This window comes from Lytechinus variegatus, chromosome 12, assembly GCF_018143015.1.
Source record: "Lytechinus variegatus isolate NC3 chromosome 12, Lvar_3.0, whole genome shotgun sequence".
Lineage (NCBI taxonomy): Eukaryota > Metazoa > Echinodermata > Echinoidea > Temnopleuroida > Toxopneustidae > Lytechinus > Lytechinus variegatus.
Window position 1 is genome coordinate 11975066 of NC_054751.1, and position 15937 is coordinate 11991002.

At 37.0% G+C, this 15937-nt stretch overlaps 2 protein-coding genes across 3 annotated transcripts; both read left to right on the top strand.

Moving 5' to 3' along the window:
- The first annotated feature begins 446 nt into the window (after nt 1-446).
- Nucleotides 447-9823, top strand: LOC121425123 (aqualysin-1-like). 2 transcript variants are annotated; one of them, XM_041621109.1, is made up of 9 exons: nt 447-543; nt 869-1010; nt 1921-2064; nt 2768-2894; nt 3372-3481; nt 5053-5200; nt 6820-7007; nt 7795-7966; nt 8825-9823. In XM_041621109.1, the coding sequence occupies exons 1-9, from the start codon at nt 488-490 to the stop codon at nt 8965-8967; spliced, it is 1230 nt and encodes a 409-aa protein (XP_041477043.1). In that variant the 5' UTR covers nt 447-487; the 3' UTR covers nt 8968-9823. The 2 variants fall into 2 exon arrangements, with proteins under 2 accessions (XP_041477043.1, XP_041477042.1); XM_041621108.1 differs by lacking the exon at nt 447-543 and adding an exon at nt 648-754.
- Nucleotides 9824-10555: 732 nt separating this feature from the next.
- Nucleotides 10556-12897, top strand: LOC121425402 (5-hydroxytryptamine receptor 1D-like). The gene is made up of 2 exons (XM_041621446.1): nt 10556-11041; nt 11865-12897. The coding sequence occupies exons 1-2, from the start codon at nt 10882-10884 to the stop codon at nt 12887-12889; spliced, it is 1185 nt and encodes a 394-aa protein (XP_041477380.1). The 5' UTR covers nt 10556-10881; the 3' UTR covers nt 12890-12897.
- Nucleotides 12898-15937: the final 3040 nt, after the last annotated feature.

Below are 15937 nucleotides of genomic sequence, written 5' to 3' on the forward strand. Positions count from 1 at the left end.
GTGTCCTCATGAGAAGCTCGGTCGCTTCCCTTTCTTGCTTTCGAGTTTTGTTGTTGTTATTATTTACGCGTCCTGCACCCCCAGCTAAAAATTCTGTGAACGGCCATGGTTCTCCCCCATAATTGAACTTATTGTTTTAATGAATACATCTGTAAACATAAGGAAAGAATATTAACAATATTAGTGTCAGTAATTCCATTTGAGCGGAATTGCATTTTGGTGCCAGTCGGAAAGGAGATATGTCTTTAAATTAGTCACTATTAAACAAAATATTTAGTAGTTGAATGATTTCCTTCAATCATAAGACTTACAGGAATCCGATGACTGTAAAACAAAAAGATTTTACACATATATTATGATCATTTTATTTTTCATTTACTGTTTGTTCTAGCAATTTAGGTTGATAAAAATTGTAATCTTCTCTGATAATTCGAGAGAGCGATGGACCAGATGTTGAACTTTGTTCTGCTCTCACAGTCCACATGACATGTATAAAGACGTTGATATATGTTATAATATCACAATACGGAGATCTTCTGAAAGGTAAGACTACCATCATCAGCTCACTCATTTTTTCTGTTTTGCTTTCTAATAGCTAGATATTATGTCGAATTCATAAGAAATTAAAACGTGAATAACTTAATCTGGTACAACTGTTTAACATGTTTAAGGGTATTCATCGAGTTCAAGGTTCTATTTTGTTTGGAAGTAGTAAAGTATTATTGAGACACCTTACTCCTGGGACATGCTGTTGGTATGAAACAAAGTTATGTTATTATGATGATTTTATTATTGATGCAGGAAAAAATCCACTTTTCATATTGGCTTATATCCCTTATAGATATGATTTTATTTTATTTTTAATCAGTCGATATTCCAGATATTCCATGATGCAATCATTCTGCGTTCTTACCGTCTTGCTGTCGGCGCTCATGCCATGTCTATCGGCCTGGGCACCACTCTACCGTACCACCGACAAAGCACCAAACAGCTACATTATCGTGCTAAAGGTGACGTTTCAAACATTCCCATAGCTCTACGTTTAACATAGGAATTTAATAATGCAATTTTAGTGATCAGATTAAAAATAGTTTTGGCTTAATACTGTTAATGTTGACGCGATAAGATAAGCAACCATCGAACAGAAATGGCACTGTATCTGCCTAAGGTGAACCTTAAATCGTTCGTCATCCATTGACTTTAAGCAATGTTGGTGTTGTTAATTGGTTGATAATATTATAGTCTCCGTTGCATCAACTTACTCTGAATGATGAACTTATTTGCACTGTGTAGCATTATGGTCCAATCAAGTTCAATAGATACCACAACATCAAGATAATGGCATATTTTCGGGAAGTTCGAATTTCGTACCACAACGAAAAAGATATATTTATTTAATTTTTCCAATAACAGAGAGATGTTTAGTTAAATAAACTATAATGCTATTTCAGTATTCTTTTTCTTTTCAACATCCCCTGATATTCATCACTCATTCATCATTTTTCTTTATTAATTTGTTTTTTTCTTGTCCCCCTCTCCTTCTCCTTTTGCTCCTCCTCCTTCATCATCATCATCATCATCATCATCATCACCACCACCACCACCACCATCATCATCATTATCATATAATTATTATTTCATTTCATTTCATTTCATTTATTGGTTTCTGCAATACTTTTTCATGAACATATTAACAAAGAAAATACAATAATAATATACATATAACTGACAAGCAAAACATACAAAAAAATAATAATAATGCATTTTCTATTAAAACATCGATTATTAGAAGGTTGCAGGGGTTGCCACTATAAGCTGAGCTTGACTGCGTGGCAACCCCCTATCCTTCTTCTACCTCCTTCTTCTTCTTCATCTTCTATTATTTATTCTTCCTCTTTTAATATTTAATCCACTTTGTAGGATGGAATTGACGTAGATGAAATAGCCTCCTCTTTTGTTACCACGGCAACTGCATCCGGCCAAACTTTTGATGTTACCCACAAATATAGATCCATCTTAAATGGATTCTCTGTGACTCTGCGTAACGAGGAACTCCTATCATTGGTAACTAAATTCAAATGTAGTCATTAGATTTATTTAAGCATTGGCTAGGTTCACCTATAGATTTTATTAGAATTTCTCCCGTTTTACCAAATGAACGGCGCATTATAACTTCAAGACAAAGATTGGAAAATGTGAAATGTAAATTTTCTATTAAAAATGTTGTATTTTGTATATGAATCATAGTTATGTAGCATTTTGTCTATGAATCATATGTAGTATTTCCCATATTATTATTTTTGTTGCAAGAATTCTTATCAATCCTCCAAGTAGTCCCTCAAAAAATGTAATCTTCGCTCAGTGATTGTATTGTGGCATTTATTATGTATTAATGTTATATGTCAGGTGTGTGGTTGAGTATGTACCAAAGGCACACTTCACTTTCTCAAAGTATAGAATTATCTTGCATCCACTGGTGCATGAAGGGGGGGGGGGGGTGGTGCGGGTTTGGGTCACTCGCCCACCAAAAAAGAGTTCCGCGTCTAAGCATAAAAAGGAGAAGTAAAGGAAGAGAGGTGACATAAAAGACTATTTCTGAATGTTATTTCAAAAGCTTTCATTTTCATTTAAAACAAGTAAAGACTTTTGCTGTCTTATGGCATTTTGGTTGTTTTTTGTTTTTGTTGTTTAGTTGTTCCATACGCCATGCTCTACCCATACAAATTTTACTTTAACTCAATGCTCAACTGCTGGTATTTTTCGTTAGATTCGCTCGCACGAATCTGTTCGATATGTGGAGGAAGATGGCATGGCGTACATTGACGAGGCAACTTGGGGCTTGGATCGAATCGATCAGCGGAATTTACCTTTGGACGATTCTTACATCCCTTTTGGTAAGAAAGTCGAGATAATTTTTATAAGGATATGATTTCATATTTGATAAATATTTAAAACTAGAATTTTCAGAGCAATTGCATAACATGAATAGGCTCGTATTGTTCGGAATAAAATTATTTATCTATTAAATGGCAGCAAGTGACATATTAACACAAATTGAGTTTTAATGAGCTTATATTTGATATCTTGTTCTTTGTAAATGTTCAGAAAAAAAAAAACCTGTTTTGATTTACGGTTGGTCATCGGATCATACTTATGCGTCTAAAAAAATGACAGAAACATAATTTGTGTGTTTTACAGGAAAATGTTCATTTTATTGGCTTCCTTTTATCAAAGTGTGGTAGTGTCGTAATGCCCATCCCCCACAGGTTGATGTTTAAGCATCATGAAAATTATATTTTTGCTATACTTTCTTTATTACAAAATAAATTCTTGTAGAAGTGTAAGATTGATGTTGTCTTTTGTCCCTATAGCAAATGGAGAAGGAGCTCATGTATACATTATAGATACCGGACTCATGACCAGTCACACCGAGTTTGAGGATAGGGGGACGTTTGCTTATGACGCAACAAATAGAGAGATCGTACGTACATGATTGATAAATGAATCTAATCAATTTTATTCGTCTTACTTTATCTCATTTTATCTTATTTTAACCTATAATGGAACATAGAATTTTAGAAATAAACATAAATCTCGTGTATCTTATCAATATACTACGTTCTGAGTAACAATATCTAACCACATTGAATATTTTCAGATAAAAATGATATGATACACGTACATGTGGATCGTAGTTATGAAATTTATTTCGGTTATCAAACTAGCAAACAAGCCTATCAGAAGGTTTTTACAAACTTTTGTGATTATGGCTAGATTAGGTGAAGCATCTGCTCTCTTCTCACGCTTTGAGATATCGGCAAACTGTACAAGAGGAATGCCACTTAAATCGTTCATTATTCGAAATCTGTCTAAGCTGATTAAGTTGAAACAAGTACATAACATGTATAATAATACTGTAACAAGTGTTTATGTAAGAATTTTTTTTTTCATTGTTCTTTATACTGACATGTGCATGCAACTATAAATGATACTCATTTCGTTTCATAGTAACACACCCTAATTTATATTGGTATCTCTTTACTCTGTGATAACTTGCTCTTTTATTGAAATTGCAAAAATTCTTTGTTGAAGTGAAAATAAACTAACAAAATTCAAGTTTATTTTCCTTTCAACATACAAATTTTCATTTCAATAACAAAAGAGCAAAGTATTACACAGTAACAAGATGCCAACACGAATTAATATCCGAGGCCCTATGCATATGTTGGTGTGCTGACTCAAGATCGACTAAAGCTATTTTCATTGACATATCATCGGTTAGCTTAGAGTCGGTTATGCTTCGGTCAAAACAACGAAACCGACACCAAACCGACCGATGGTATGTCATTGAAGATAACGCAATAGTTTCAATCCATGTGGAATCGGTTAGTTGAATTGACTGCAATATAAGTGACAGGAGAGAGCCTAAAAACTTAAAGGACAGTCCACCCCAACAAAAACTTGATTTGAATAAAAGGAGAAAAATTCAACAAGCATAACACTAAAAAATTCATCAAAATCGGATGTAAAATAAGAAAGTTTCGCTTATTTTCAACAAAAAAGTTATATGAACGAGCCAGTTACATCCGAATGAGAGAGTTGATGACATCACTCACTCACTTTTTCTTTTGTATTTTGTTATATGAAATATGATTTTTTTTTATTTTCTCGTCATTGTCATGTGAAATGAAGTTTCATTCCTCCCTGAACACGTGGAATTCCATTATTTTAACATTTTGTGCTTCAGGTAAGGAGGTCCTAATCGTCAAATTCGTAAAAATTGAAATATTGTCTTATTCAAACAATAAAAAACAAAAGAAATAGTGAATGAGTGACATCATCGACTCTCTCATTTGGAAGTAACTGGCTTGTTCATGTAACTATTTTGTTGAAAATAAGCGTAACTTTGAAATTTCATAACTTTCTTATTTTACATCCGATTTTTATGAAATTTTCAGCATTGTGCTTGTCCGATTTTTCTCTATTGATTCATATCAACATTTTTCTGAGGTGGACTTGACCTTTAATGGAATGAATGGTTGTGTGTTGCAGGGCACTGGGACGGACTGTAATGGCCATGGGACGCACTGCGCTGGGACAGCAGCAGGAAAAGACTACGGTGTGGCACCAAAGGCCATGGTTTATGGTGTCAGGGTTCTTGGATGCCAGGGATCTGGAGCTTGGTCTGGAATAATTGATGGTGAGCTTGTATACAAATGATACACAACATCGAGGGTACTATAAGGAATTACATAAACGTGATATATATTTGGATCAGTTCTAACTCTCCCTACGCATTACCGAGGGCGTTTTGACTGCCACGGTTTTAAAAGTACTAAGCCTGTGCAAGTATTCGACTTCCCGATCAAAATTATGTGTATTATACATGTTTTATAGATTTTTATATTTTTGTTTGATAAACCGCCTTCACCTAAAGGCATAACCGCTCAATAGTCATTTATAGTGACTGGTCACGTGATAGACTTCAGTAAATCATTTGATTAGGATCCACGTCACCTTTTTTTTTAAATTAAAATCCAAGTAGAGGTTTGTGGCTCACGCGTGATCCCGCATGATCCAATTGCCTGACGACACATGTGAAAGCCCGGGGTTCTGTTCCCTGATCATCCTTCCAATGCATTTATTATAATCCTACACTGCTCCCATGCTCTTTTCTTTGAAATGAAATGAACTTTGTGCAGGCATTGTTGATACCAACATATGCACGTGTTTGTTTGGTGGCTGTCCCTTTTAATGCACTCGAGCTTGACTTCGCCCGTAGGCAAATGTTGGAGAGCGCCATCTGAAAATAAAGACCGAATACATTAACTTGATTTGGATCAAAAGTGATTTTTGAAGGACACCGTGTACTGTGTTTAAACAAATTACAGAATACATATAATTTCATCAATCTTTATGCTTATCCATCTGAGCTTGGTGGTAAAGCCCTTGTCTGCATTGACTCGACTGAGTAATGACTCAAATGTATTCATAAAACATGATAATGTATGCATGACGCAGCAACGCCCATGGCTCATCGCATACGACATTGAACGTCTTTGTGTTCCTTTTTGGAGGCCCCCAGTATCAGTGCTTAGATCTGGAATTCATCTGCAATCATTGAGCCACAATGCGTCGAATTCACTTCTCAGACATATTACTTGTTGCTTTGTCAGGTAATTCTCAAGCATGTCTCCCAGTTCTGGGGCCCATTTCATACAGAGTTACAGCTTGTAACTGCCATTATGGCAACTACCATGGCAACAGGGCTCAGCAGCCTATAAAAATCAAGGTTACCATGGTAGTTGCCATAATTGCAGAGTTACAACAGTTGCAACTCTTTATGAAACGGGCCCCAGATGTGAGTGGGTTTTCTTTTCCTTACATTTGCAATGTCATTAATGTCACGTGTACAAATTGAGTCAACTAGATTATTATCCTTTGACTGGAGTAAGCCATCTTTAAAGCGGATCTTCTTAAAAAAGCAGGCCTGGAATCGCATATTCCCAGAAATACGCATAAAATATATGCCCCTTAAAAATTATAACAGGGGTATATATTGAGTAATTATACATAAAATCATATGAAAAGCTTCTCAGGTCTATGGGAGGATTTCCCTCCCTCGAACTTACCGTACGCCAGTACACCACCATTACCCCTCTCCAAGAGCATCATCGCAAAGATCACCACCACCATCATCATTACTACTACTTAAAGTCGTCATTCTTTTAAGGGATTTCTACTCGAAACACTGTTTGGCTTGTAACGCATCAATCTCTGGAATTATCCCCTTCTTTCTCCGCTTTTTGGTCTGCATAGGAATGGATTGGGTAGCGAGTAATGGCAACCGACCTGCTGTAGCATCGATGTCTCTCAGCGGTCCTGCGGATGGGACTGCTGTTGATGAAGCCGTAGCCAATATGGTGGCCGCAGGTGTTACTTTGACCGTCTCAGCTGGCAACAACAACTATGATGCATGTCAACGCATGCCAACTAGAGCACCGGAGGTAAAGTAATTCTTGATTTGCTATGACATTATAATAAAGCAAGAAAATGAATACACGATCTTGCCGATGGCTCCACAAATAAATATTTCAATATGGGCCTCGAATTCGGCAAAGTGAACATGTCCATCTTGTACTTGTTTGACCATATTCTTCTCATTGAAGAGGTCTGTCGCACAAACGACACCTTGTTATATTGGTCGGACCATGGTTGTAGTAAGTCCATGGTCTGACAGACTCGGTTTGATTTGTTGCAAATTTAAGAGAGGTCGTATAAAACTGGAAATGAAAGGAAGCATTTTACAATTTTGTTTTCGAAAAGCAAACACATTAACTGTCAAAATTTCCCCTATGCCTGTCTCACATAATTATGGCGCAACCATGCAGTTGTCTGCCTAATTTAGAGGCCTTTGTCTCTGAGGCATTCACTCAATTACGCTAATAAAATCACAATCCACACCGTGTCCAGGCGCCATCGAGCAACGATAGAACTACGTAATTTTGTAAGATCAACTTTCAGAGTCTTCTACAGGTACCGATGCCATTGAATTGGAGGTGATAGGAATCAAGGAAGCAAGATCTTGGTTTATTCTCGAAGATCCTTTAATATGAGTGGCAGGCAGCTAAATTGACAAGCATATCCAAATTATGGGCATGGTAAAAGAGTTAAGATGTATATGTTCTATACTGGTTTAATCTCCCGTTTTTGCCTTCCAGGATCACAATCATTGCCAGGAGATTAATCTCTAAATAAAATAATTCACATTTCCGTTTATATTGGTTCCTACAGGCGATCACAGTTGGGGCCACCGAGAAAGACGACGCGAGGGCGTCGTTTTCCAACTACGGCGGATGCGTCAATATCTTTGCCCCTGGACGATCCGTCGTTAGTGCGGGCATCGGTTCAGATACCGAGTACACCTCCAAGAGTGGAACCAGTATGTCAACGCCTCATGTAGCAGGTGAGCCGTTGATATATCCTTTAAGTATTTAACTTAATTTTTTTTTTGCATTATAGAGGCTCGAGGAGCGCATGACTTCATTGCCATGTACTTATATAAAATGAAATGAATGAGATCTCAGGTGTTGTTGTCAAAATAACGTGAGACTGTGTTACCGACGTGATGGCATGTTACATATCACCACTGGCTTTTGATAGCGCTATCCATCTCGAGCATGTCGAGTGGCGATGACGACTGAATGGGCCCGTTTGATCAGCCTTCTGTTAAGTATTTAATGGGAAGGACGCATTGTCGAATTGAAAGAACGTAAATATATGCTAGGTCCTATTGACATTCACAATTTATAATGAAATTTAATGTTGTAATCAATGACAGTATAATTAAGTGCATGAAAGCCTCTAATAAGTGATTCAATCGAAGATCAAGATCCCATGGAAATTTATTTTTACATAGTTTGCTGTAAGAATGAACCCAGTCTAGACTGTAAAATTTTCGTAATTGATGTTACATAATTCAAAGAGAATGGAATTACCTTTTGTTTTATTAAATTTCTAATAATCCCCCAAGACGTAAATGATGGCAAATAATATATTTTACAAAGATGTTTATGAAACACTTCCGTCCACTACCGCAAGATTATTATATCAACATTCAAGAAGTGGCACAGGATTTTTAAACCAGTTTACGGCCGACTTTCTATATCTGAATTGATCAATCAAAGTGAGATGCCAGGCGCAGAGTTGCCTATACCACTTGGGTTAAAACGACGGCCCTGACTTTGGCATGTTCGGAGCGAGGGTTACACCCCAAAAAATAGATAATTTCAAACGAAATGATGTGATTTATCTCAACCATCAGGTGCAGCTGCCTTGTATCTTGGCGAGAACCCATCCCTGACACCGCTCCAAATCCGCAGCGTACTATCCAATGGAGCAACTAAAGACTGTGTATCTGACCCGATGGGCTCACCCAATCTACTCCTCTACGTGCCAAACCAGTAAAAAAGTGAACGTTGCTATGCGCATACTACGAAAATTTTTAACCCTAAATGAAACAGTTGTACCAACCTATTGAAATTAATTTTGCACCCTAAGTGGCAAAAGGTGCAAAAATGCACGTTTTTTAAATCATTATTTGCATCAAGAAATGCTCGTTTCCAACCTGAAAGGTGCAAATTGAAACCTTTTAAGGTGCATAATACTTGACAAAAAAATTTCAAATTTGAACCTTAATTACATGGTTCATTTCTGCACCCTATAGGGTGCTTAATAAAGCTAATAGCACCCTTAAATGTGCACAAATGAGCATAATTGCACTCATTAACACCCCTTGGGGTTACTGCTTTTGTACCAACACCTCGGGTTCAAATTTGAGAACCCATATTTCTGAGTGTGTGTTTGGGGGGTGAGGAAGAGGTAACTGATGTCGGTGGAGAGGGGTAAAGGTCCATTGTTACAAGGAAAGTTCAATAAACAGATTTAACATGTTTTATTGAGTTTGATTCTTACTGAGGTTGGATATTAATTTGTTTGGATGATGAAACATTTAACTGGGCATAAGATTGATAGGTCCTTCAAGTTTTATTCTATAGATCAATGTAAAGTTCAAAATAGGGTTTGATGAGTACCTTTAGCAGAAAGAAAAAGATGTTGGGATTTCCGAAGAAAGGACTTGTGCTAAATAAATTGATTTTGAACATGAGAATGTCAAGTATTAGAAATGTTATTGCAAATTAAGCCTAGATGCATAATTATGTTATTAAAAAAAGATACAAGTGCAATGAATTTTTCCTGTGCAATACATGATGGAAAATTAACATATAAAGTAAAATCTTTATCAATAAATTCATATAAATCAATATACCGTGGTGTATAGAAAATATTGTGGTTATTGTTATTTTCATGAATGTAAATTGTTTGTACTGAAGCTGATATCCAGCTCTGATACACGTGTCTATGTCGAACGCAGTTAATTTGCAACTTGAGGTCACGAACCAAAATGAAAACGACAAAGAATGGGGGGGGGGGGGGGTGGAGGAGAGTTTGTTTAAAAAGAATGTCACATCGAGACGTGTTAGCCCGTGTATGCCGACGTACTTTTCATATGACAACCAAAATATGGCGAACAGTCTTCACCCCATTTTCTTGGCATCAATTTTCTATTTTTTTTAACAACACAAAAGACGGATTCTTTATTTGAATAAATACATTTCTTATGTTTATCAAAGACAATTCTTGATTTCAAGAAATGTAATAAAAGAAAGCGATGTTATAGCCTACGTAAATCGGCATGGCTGGTTGAAATCTTTGGGTATGTCAGCTCTTTAAAAAGGGGAGTAGGCATGCGGAATTCTGTGGAATGAAAAGAAAATGGAAAATGGCATTTTGATAGATAAAAGAAGATTTGCTTCATCACCCCCAGAGCTTGTCCTTCAACTAAAATCCATCAATAACGCTCGTGATCAATGCTGTAATGCCATAATACTGAATCCCACTCTTTACCTAGTTTGTAAACCACTCACTTGACACGCCATATTATAATCCTACCCTTATTTCTCACAAATTATTAGCTTGATTAGTGCGTCAAGATCAGGGTTTTCAGTTACTAAAAACTAGAATAACCTCTTATAAATCCCGGACGTATCACCGGGAAGGTGTTATAGCAATCTCCTTTCGATAAGGGGAGTGTCCTGTATTATGATCATGTGATTGGTATTACAGGTGTATGGACATCAGGGCCCCGTAACACAAAGGTTAGAGATTAATCGGTAATTTGGGAGAACATTTCTGATTGGTCAGTCTACCGAACAAAATGCTTAGAATTTCCATGGTGTGACGAGTAGCCGTGAAAAAGTGGCAGAAGCGACCCGAACCAAGCTGTTTTAATTTCCATGAACTGATAACCCACCGCGGGCCATGGGAGCCTATGCTATCAACTTCACTAGAAGTGACATCGACGACCTTGATCCCCAACATGCCAGAGATGGAACGGTCTTCGAAGACTATGGCTTCGATATCAAACAGAGAATAGGAATCTCAGTGGTTTACAGTCTAATTGCAATAACGGGAATGGCAGGTATGGAAAAACCTTAGTTTCCTCTTATTCACATATTATTCTATTCGGTTTTATTTCCGTCGTATATAGACCGACAGTACATGTATATCTAAATTAAAAAAAAATAGGGTGATCAAATAAGAATTACCGGTTTTGAGGAGGAAGAGAGGGAGAGAGAGAGAGAGGGTGCATGGGGGAGGGGGTTGGGAGAGGGGCAGACGGATAGAGAGGAAGATAGGGTGATAGAAGAAAAAGACAGAGGGATAGAGAGAGAGGGAGAGAGAGAGAGAGAGAGAGAGGGAGGGGGAGTGAGTATCTACCTATGTCCTCCGCAGAGGCATGACTTGAATGACGCAAAAGTGATACGTCTGACAGAAAAGTTGCGGGTATAACTATTAGTAGCTAATCAGATGCTAGTCAAGAATCCTTTAGACCAAAACTGTCCCCTTCACCAATCTCGAAAGGAGGTTATCAATGGTTTTCACTTATTAGGGCTATAGGTCTAGTAATTTGAAATTATTATTGGTAGCGGGTGTGGGTATATTGTCTTTCCACCATTGCCATCCATATATCGAGAGACCAAAGTACATAATTCCTATTTTAAACGTCTCACTTCCTTAGGAACAGATCAATTGGTGATTCGTCACGACAGAATTTTATCCGCAGTATAATACTTTGAACCATATATATAATTGGCTGTCTCTCGAAAAGAAACCTAGAGACAATGATCTCATATTTATATTAGCGTTTAACTGGGGTATTTATTCGTTCGTGTATCATAATGTAAGTAAATGCAATCAATTCTGTATACTACCATCCATCCTTCTCATATTTCAATCCACAGGAAATGCCTGTGTCTTCATGGCAGTTCTTCTTTCAAGGAAGCTCCACACGCTAACAAACATCCTCGTGGTAAATCTAAGTATCACAGATTTCCTGGCATGCTGCAGTATTCTTGTCCAAAGTGTAGTTCTTGTGACATCAGACAAGTTCCTCAAGGTAGTTCCTACTCAGCTTTGCGTCCTAGCCGGTGCAGTCAACTTCGTGAGTGTGTCCAACAGTCTCATGACGCTTACGCTGATAGCCTTTATGCGTTGGTATGTCATTACCCGCAGCATCAGAGGCCAAAGAGGACTCCATACTCCTGGAAAGGTAGCAACGTTAATAATAATCACTTGGATATTCTCGTTGGTCTCCATGATACTGCCACCGGCACTTGGGCTAGGAACTTTAGGGTACAGCGCCGCCTACCATCAATGCTTGACGATCGACGAAAACAAACTCGTGGCGTACCTTAGTATGTTGCAGAGCGGCGGATGCTTCACCTTTGTTGCCATTGCTCTTTCTTTTTACTTCGCCATATATCTGTTCGTTCGAAAGAATACCAGGGCGTTTTCGTTAAGGCTTAGCAAAACTGAAGAAATCCAGAACGTACAGGAATCAAGAACAAATATAGAGCTAGATGAAGTGAAAGATTGCCATGAACAAAGCCTGAAACAAAGCGAACAACGTTGTCAAATGGATGCCCTCTTTCGGGATCGGGAGTGGAGGATCACGAAGAACCTTCTTGTTGTATTCTGCATATTCTTAATTTGTTTCATTCCATTCGCCGTAACCCTTGCAATACCAGGAGGAAGCCTCTCCAATGTCTACACAACGGCGTTGTTGTATTTAAACGCTTGTATCAACCCTGTTGTGTACTGTCTGAAACATGACCAATTCAAGGAGGTACTGAGGCCCATGTTACGGTGCAGGTGGTCAAAGATTCCACAACCTACCAAGCTTCTAAGACTCTGTTTCCATCGGTCAGATCGCGTTTTGCAGTCTCCCAACACCACTTCCACTAGTGCACTGATTAAAAGAATGTGAAATAGAAATACTTTTATTATCTGCTCCCTGACTCCAAATCATAACAATCCCTGCACGACTCGTGCAGAAATGTATTTTTTTCAAATTTTTTACGAGTGCACTCATAAATAGAATGTAACATAGAAAAATATGCACTTTTTGTTGTTATCTGCAACAGATCTTCGAATCATCAGTAACGCTCCCTGCACGACTAAGCTATAATCCCTTTTCCGCTCCCATTTTTTTTTGGGGGGGTGGGGGTCAAGTAGGACTTGTAGTACTGCGAAAGTTTGTTTTTTTAGTAGATATTTATTTCCCAATAGTAATCGTACTAAACATTCTGAAACTAGATTCAACCTTGAATTAATCAAGCAGACCAAAGGGAGTATAACCGTCAGAATTTCCATCTTCAGTTTATTTTGTAAATAAAAGTTGAAAATAAGGAGTGACAGCCTGTGTCTCGTTAAAATCAAGTTGTGTCTAGGGCCTACTCGTGTGTCGTGTATTAAGTCTTGCAAATTTCGCGAGACGCCAAAGAGAGAAGTCATGAAATTCGCGACAAGTGTACGAAACGTCAGAGAGAGAGAAGGGGGGGGGGGTTATAAGGGCACTTACGGTTAATATAATGTTACTTAAGACGTTATTGTATATAAATAAAATAATATTGAACTTAATACCCATTTACTTTGAATTTTGAAATTTACCAACTAAAGTGATAGACGACTTTTTATTGTCAAGTAGCGGATGCAGGGGGGGTTATGATCCTTTGCTTTGTTTTCTATTTTTGCTTGTCAGATTTGCGTGATGGAAAACTTCAAAACATTGTCGAATCATTGTTCGATGTTTGTTGTTGATGGCCTCTTTTCTCTTTCTTTCTTTGCTTATTCGGATATTTGGGGAGGAAAACGCCTTATTTTCTTCCTAGGCCCCCTACATGAAACACAGCCCTTTAACTTGATCCTGGATTCACCGCTACGGGTTGATTTATTTACCATCAGAGCCAGGCTTTTAAATAATTAGTCTGCATTTATAACACTGACAGTAGAGCAAGGTCAACCCTTAATAATTGCCGGTAGAAATTTTAACGGATTGATGTAATGGTAAAAATGGGATGGAAAAATTTGATACACTGTAAAAAAAACACACAAAACCCCCAAAACAAAATACAGAGTTGATTTAATGCACCAGCCCGGTATCTATACATGTCCACACCAGAGAAGTATTAACACGATTAAACACACCAGTTTGGTTTTGGTCTAATACCAGAAAGGTGTTTATACAACACCAATTAGTATTAAAACAGCATTGGTTTGATTCCAAACTGGTGTTGTTTCAATACTTCTCTGGTGTGGACATAATTATATAGATTTTGGCTGGTGGTAAATCAACACCGGAGTTTTGGCAGTGTAAGATATATACGAGATTTTGCATAAGTCATAAACGAGGCAGTATCTTTATTTTCAACAATAACAAAAATAACAAAAGTTAACTATGACGTGAAGCCAAATATAATTATACGCACACGAACACACCCATATATATATATATGTAGACGTAAAGTAAATGACTCAAACAGTACACGTTGTGCGAAGGGCCCTCTTCCTTTATATATATATATATATATATAAGAAGTGTAGGAGGAGGAAATGAAGAAAAAATAATTACAATGACCTTGGAAACTTCTATTTCTATGGAGAGTTATGGAGAGTTAAAAAGAATTCCGTCAGCAGCAAATACCACACAACTCATCATCGTCCTCCTCATACTTCTACTACTGGCAGTAGAAGTAATATTACTATTAGTTCTACTACTACTACTACTACTACTACTACTACTACTACTACTACTACTACTACTACTACTCTACTACTACTACTACTACTACTACTACTACTACTAATACTACTACTACTACTACTACTACTACCATCACTACACTACTATAGTGGTTACCGTTTACCACTCTCAGAGGCCAGCGCACACCTTACTATTGGTCCACGATCCGATTTTGGAAAAATTGTATATTTTTTTTACTTCAGATAATGTGAATCTTTTTATTTGAGGTTCAAATTAGTTGCAAGATTACTAATATATATTTGTTTATTATTTCAAGCCTTTATTTTGGAGCAAAGGACAAATGAGTTTCAAATCGCAGCCAATCGTATGATTGCTATAACGTCATTATGACTAGATACTATATTCGCTTTTAATATGGATGATAGTCACATATTTGGTCATAGATATTCGTAAGAAGATTTAAAATACTTCAAAATAAGATATGTCACGGTTAAATATCGTAATAAAATTATATTAGATTTTAATCCACAATCGGGCCTCAATGCCACTATTCACACTAAAATAAAACCAAATCGTTTGTGTTTAAAAACAGCCGAGCTTTGGAGCATTTGAATATAAAAACAAATCGTTCTTAAATCTGATTAACGAATAAATCGATTTTAAATTTTAAAGACTAAATCAAAATCTTAAAGGTTTAACTTTAATAATGATATTAATGGTGGCTACTTATATAGCGCACAGGTCTAACTTTCGGTGCTCATGGCGTTTCACGAAGTTTAATGTACTCATAAACGATAATTGACATGAAGTTGAACAAGAAAAATAGAATAGAAATTTTGATTTTCCAGTATAAAACACACTATTAAACTGTTAAATATCAAATGTTCGTTGGATACTAAATACACCCAGTCTAGATTTGCATCTAATCCATTGAATTTAGAGTGTATAGTAGTACTGCAAGTACCGCCACCAACCTACTACTATTTTGCCACTAGTACATTTGATTACTTTGTTATTCGATTTGTATTCTGAACAAGCTGAATAGCGCATTAAAAAAATAACCGTCTAGAGTGCAAAGGATATATAATTAACGTGACTCATTGAGGTTGCTTGAGAAGTATGCCAACAAAAGTTAGATTCGAAAGTATCCGATTCGGTACTTACGTACACTTTTTAAAATCATTTTATTGCATTTAATGTAAGAAAAGAAAGGGAGGGAGAGAGAAAAAAAAAAGATGTGGAACTTGTTAGCGGTGTAAAGCATATTAGCCA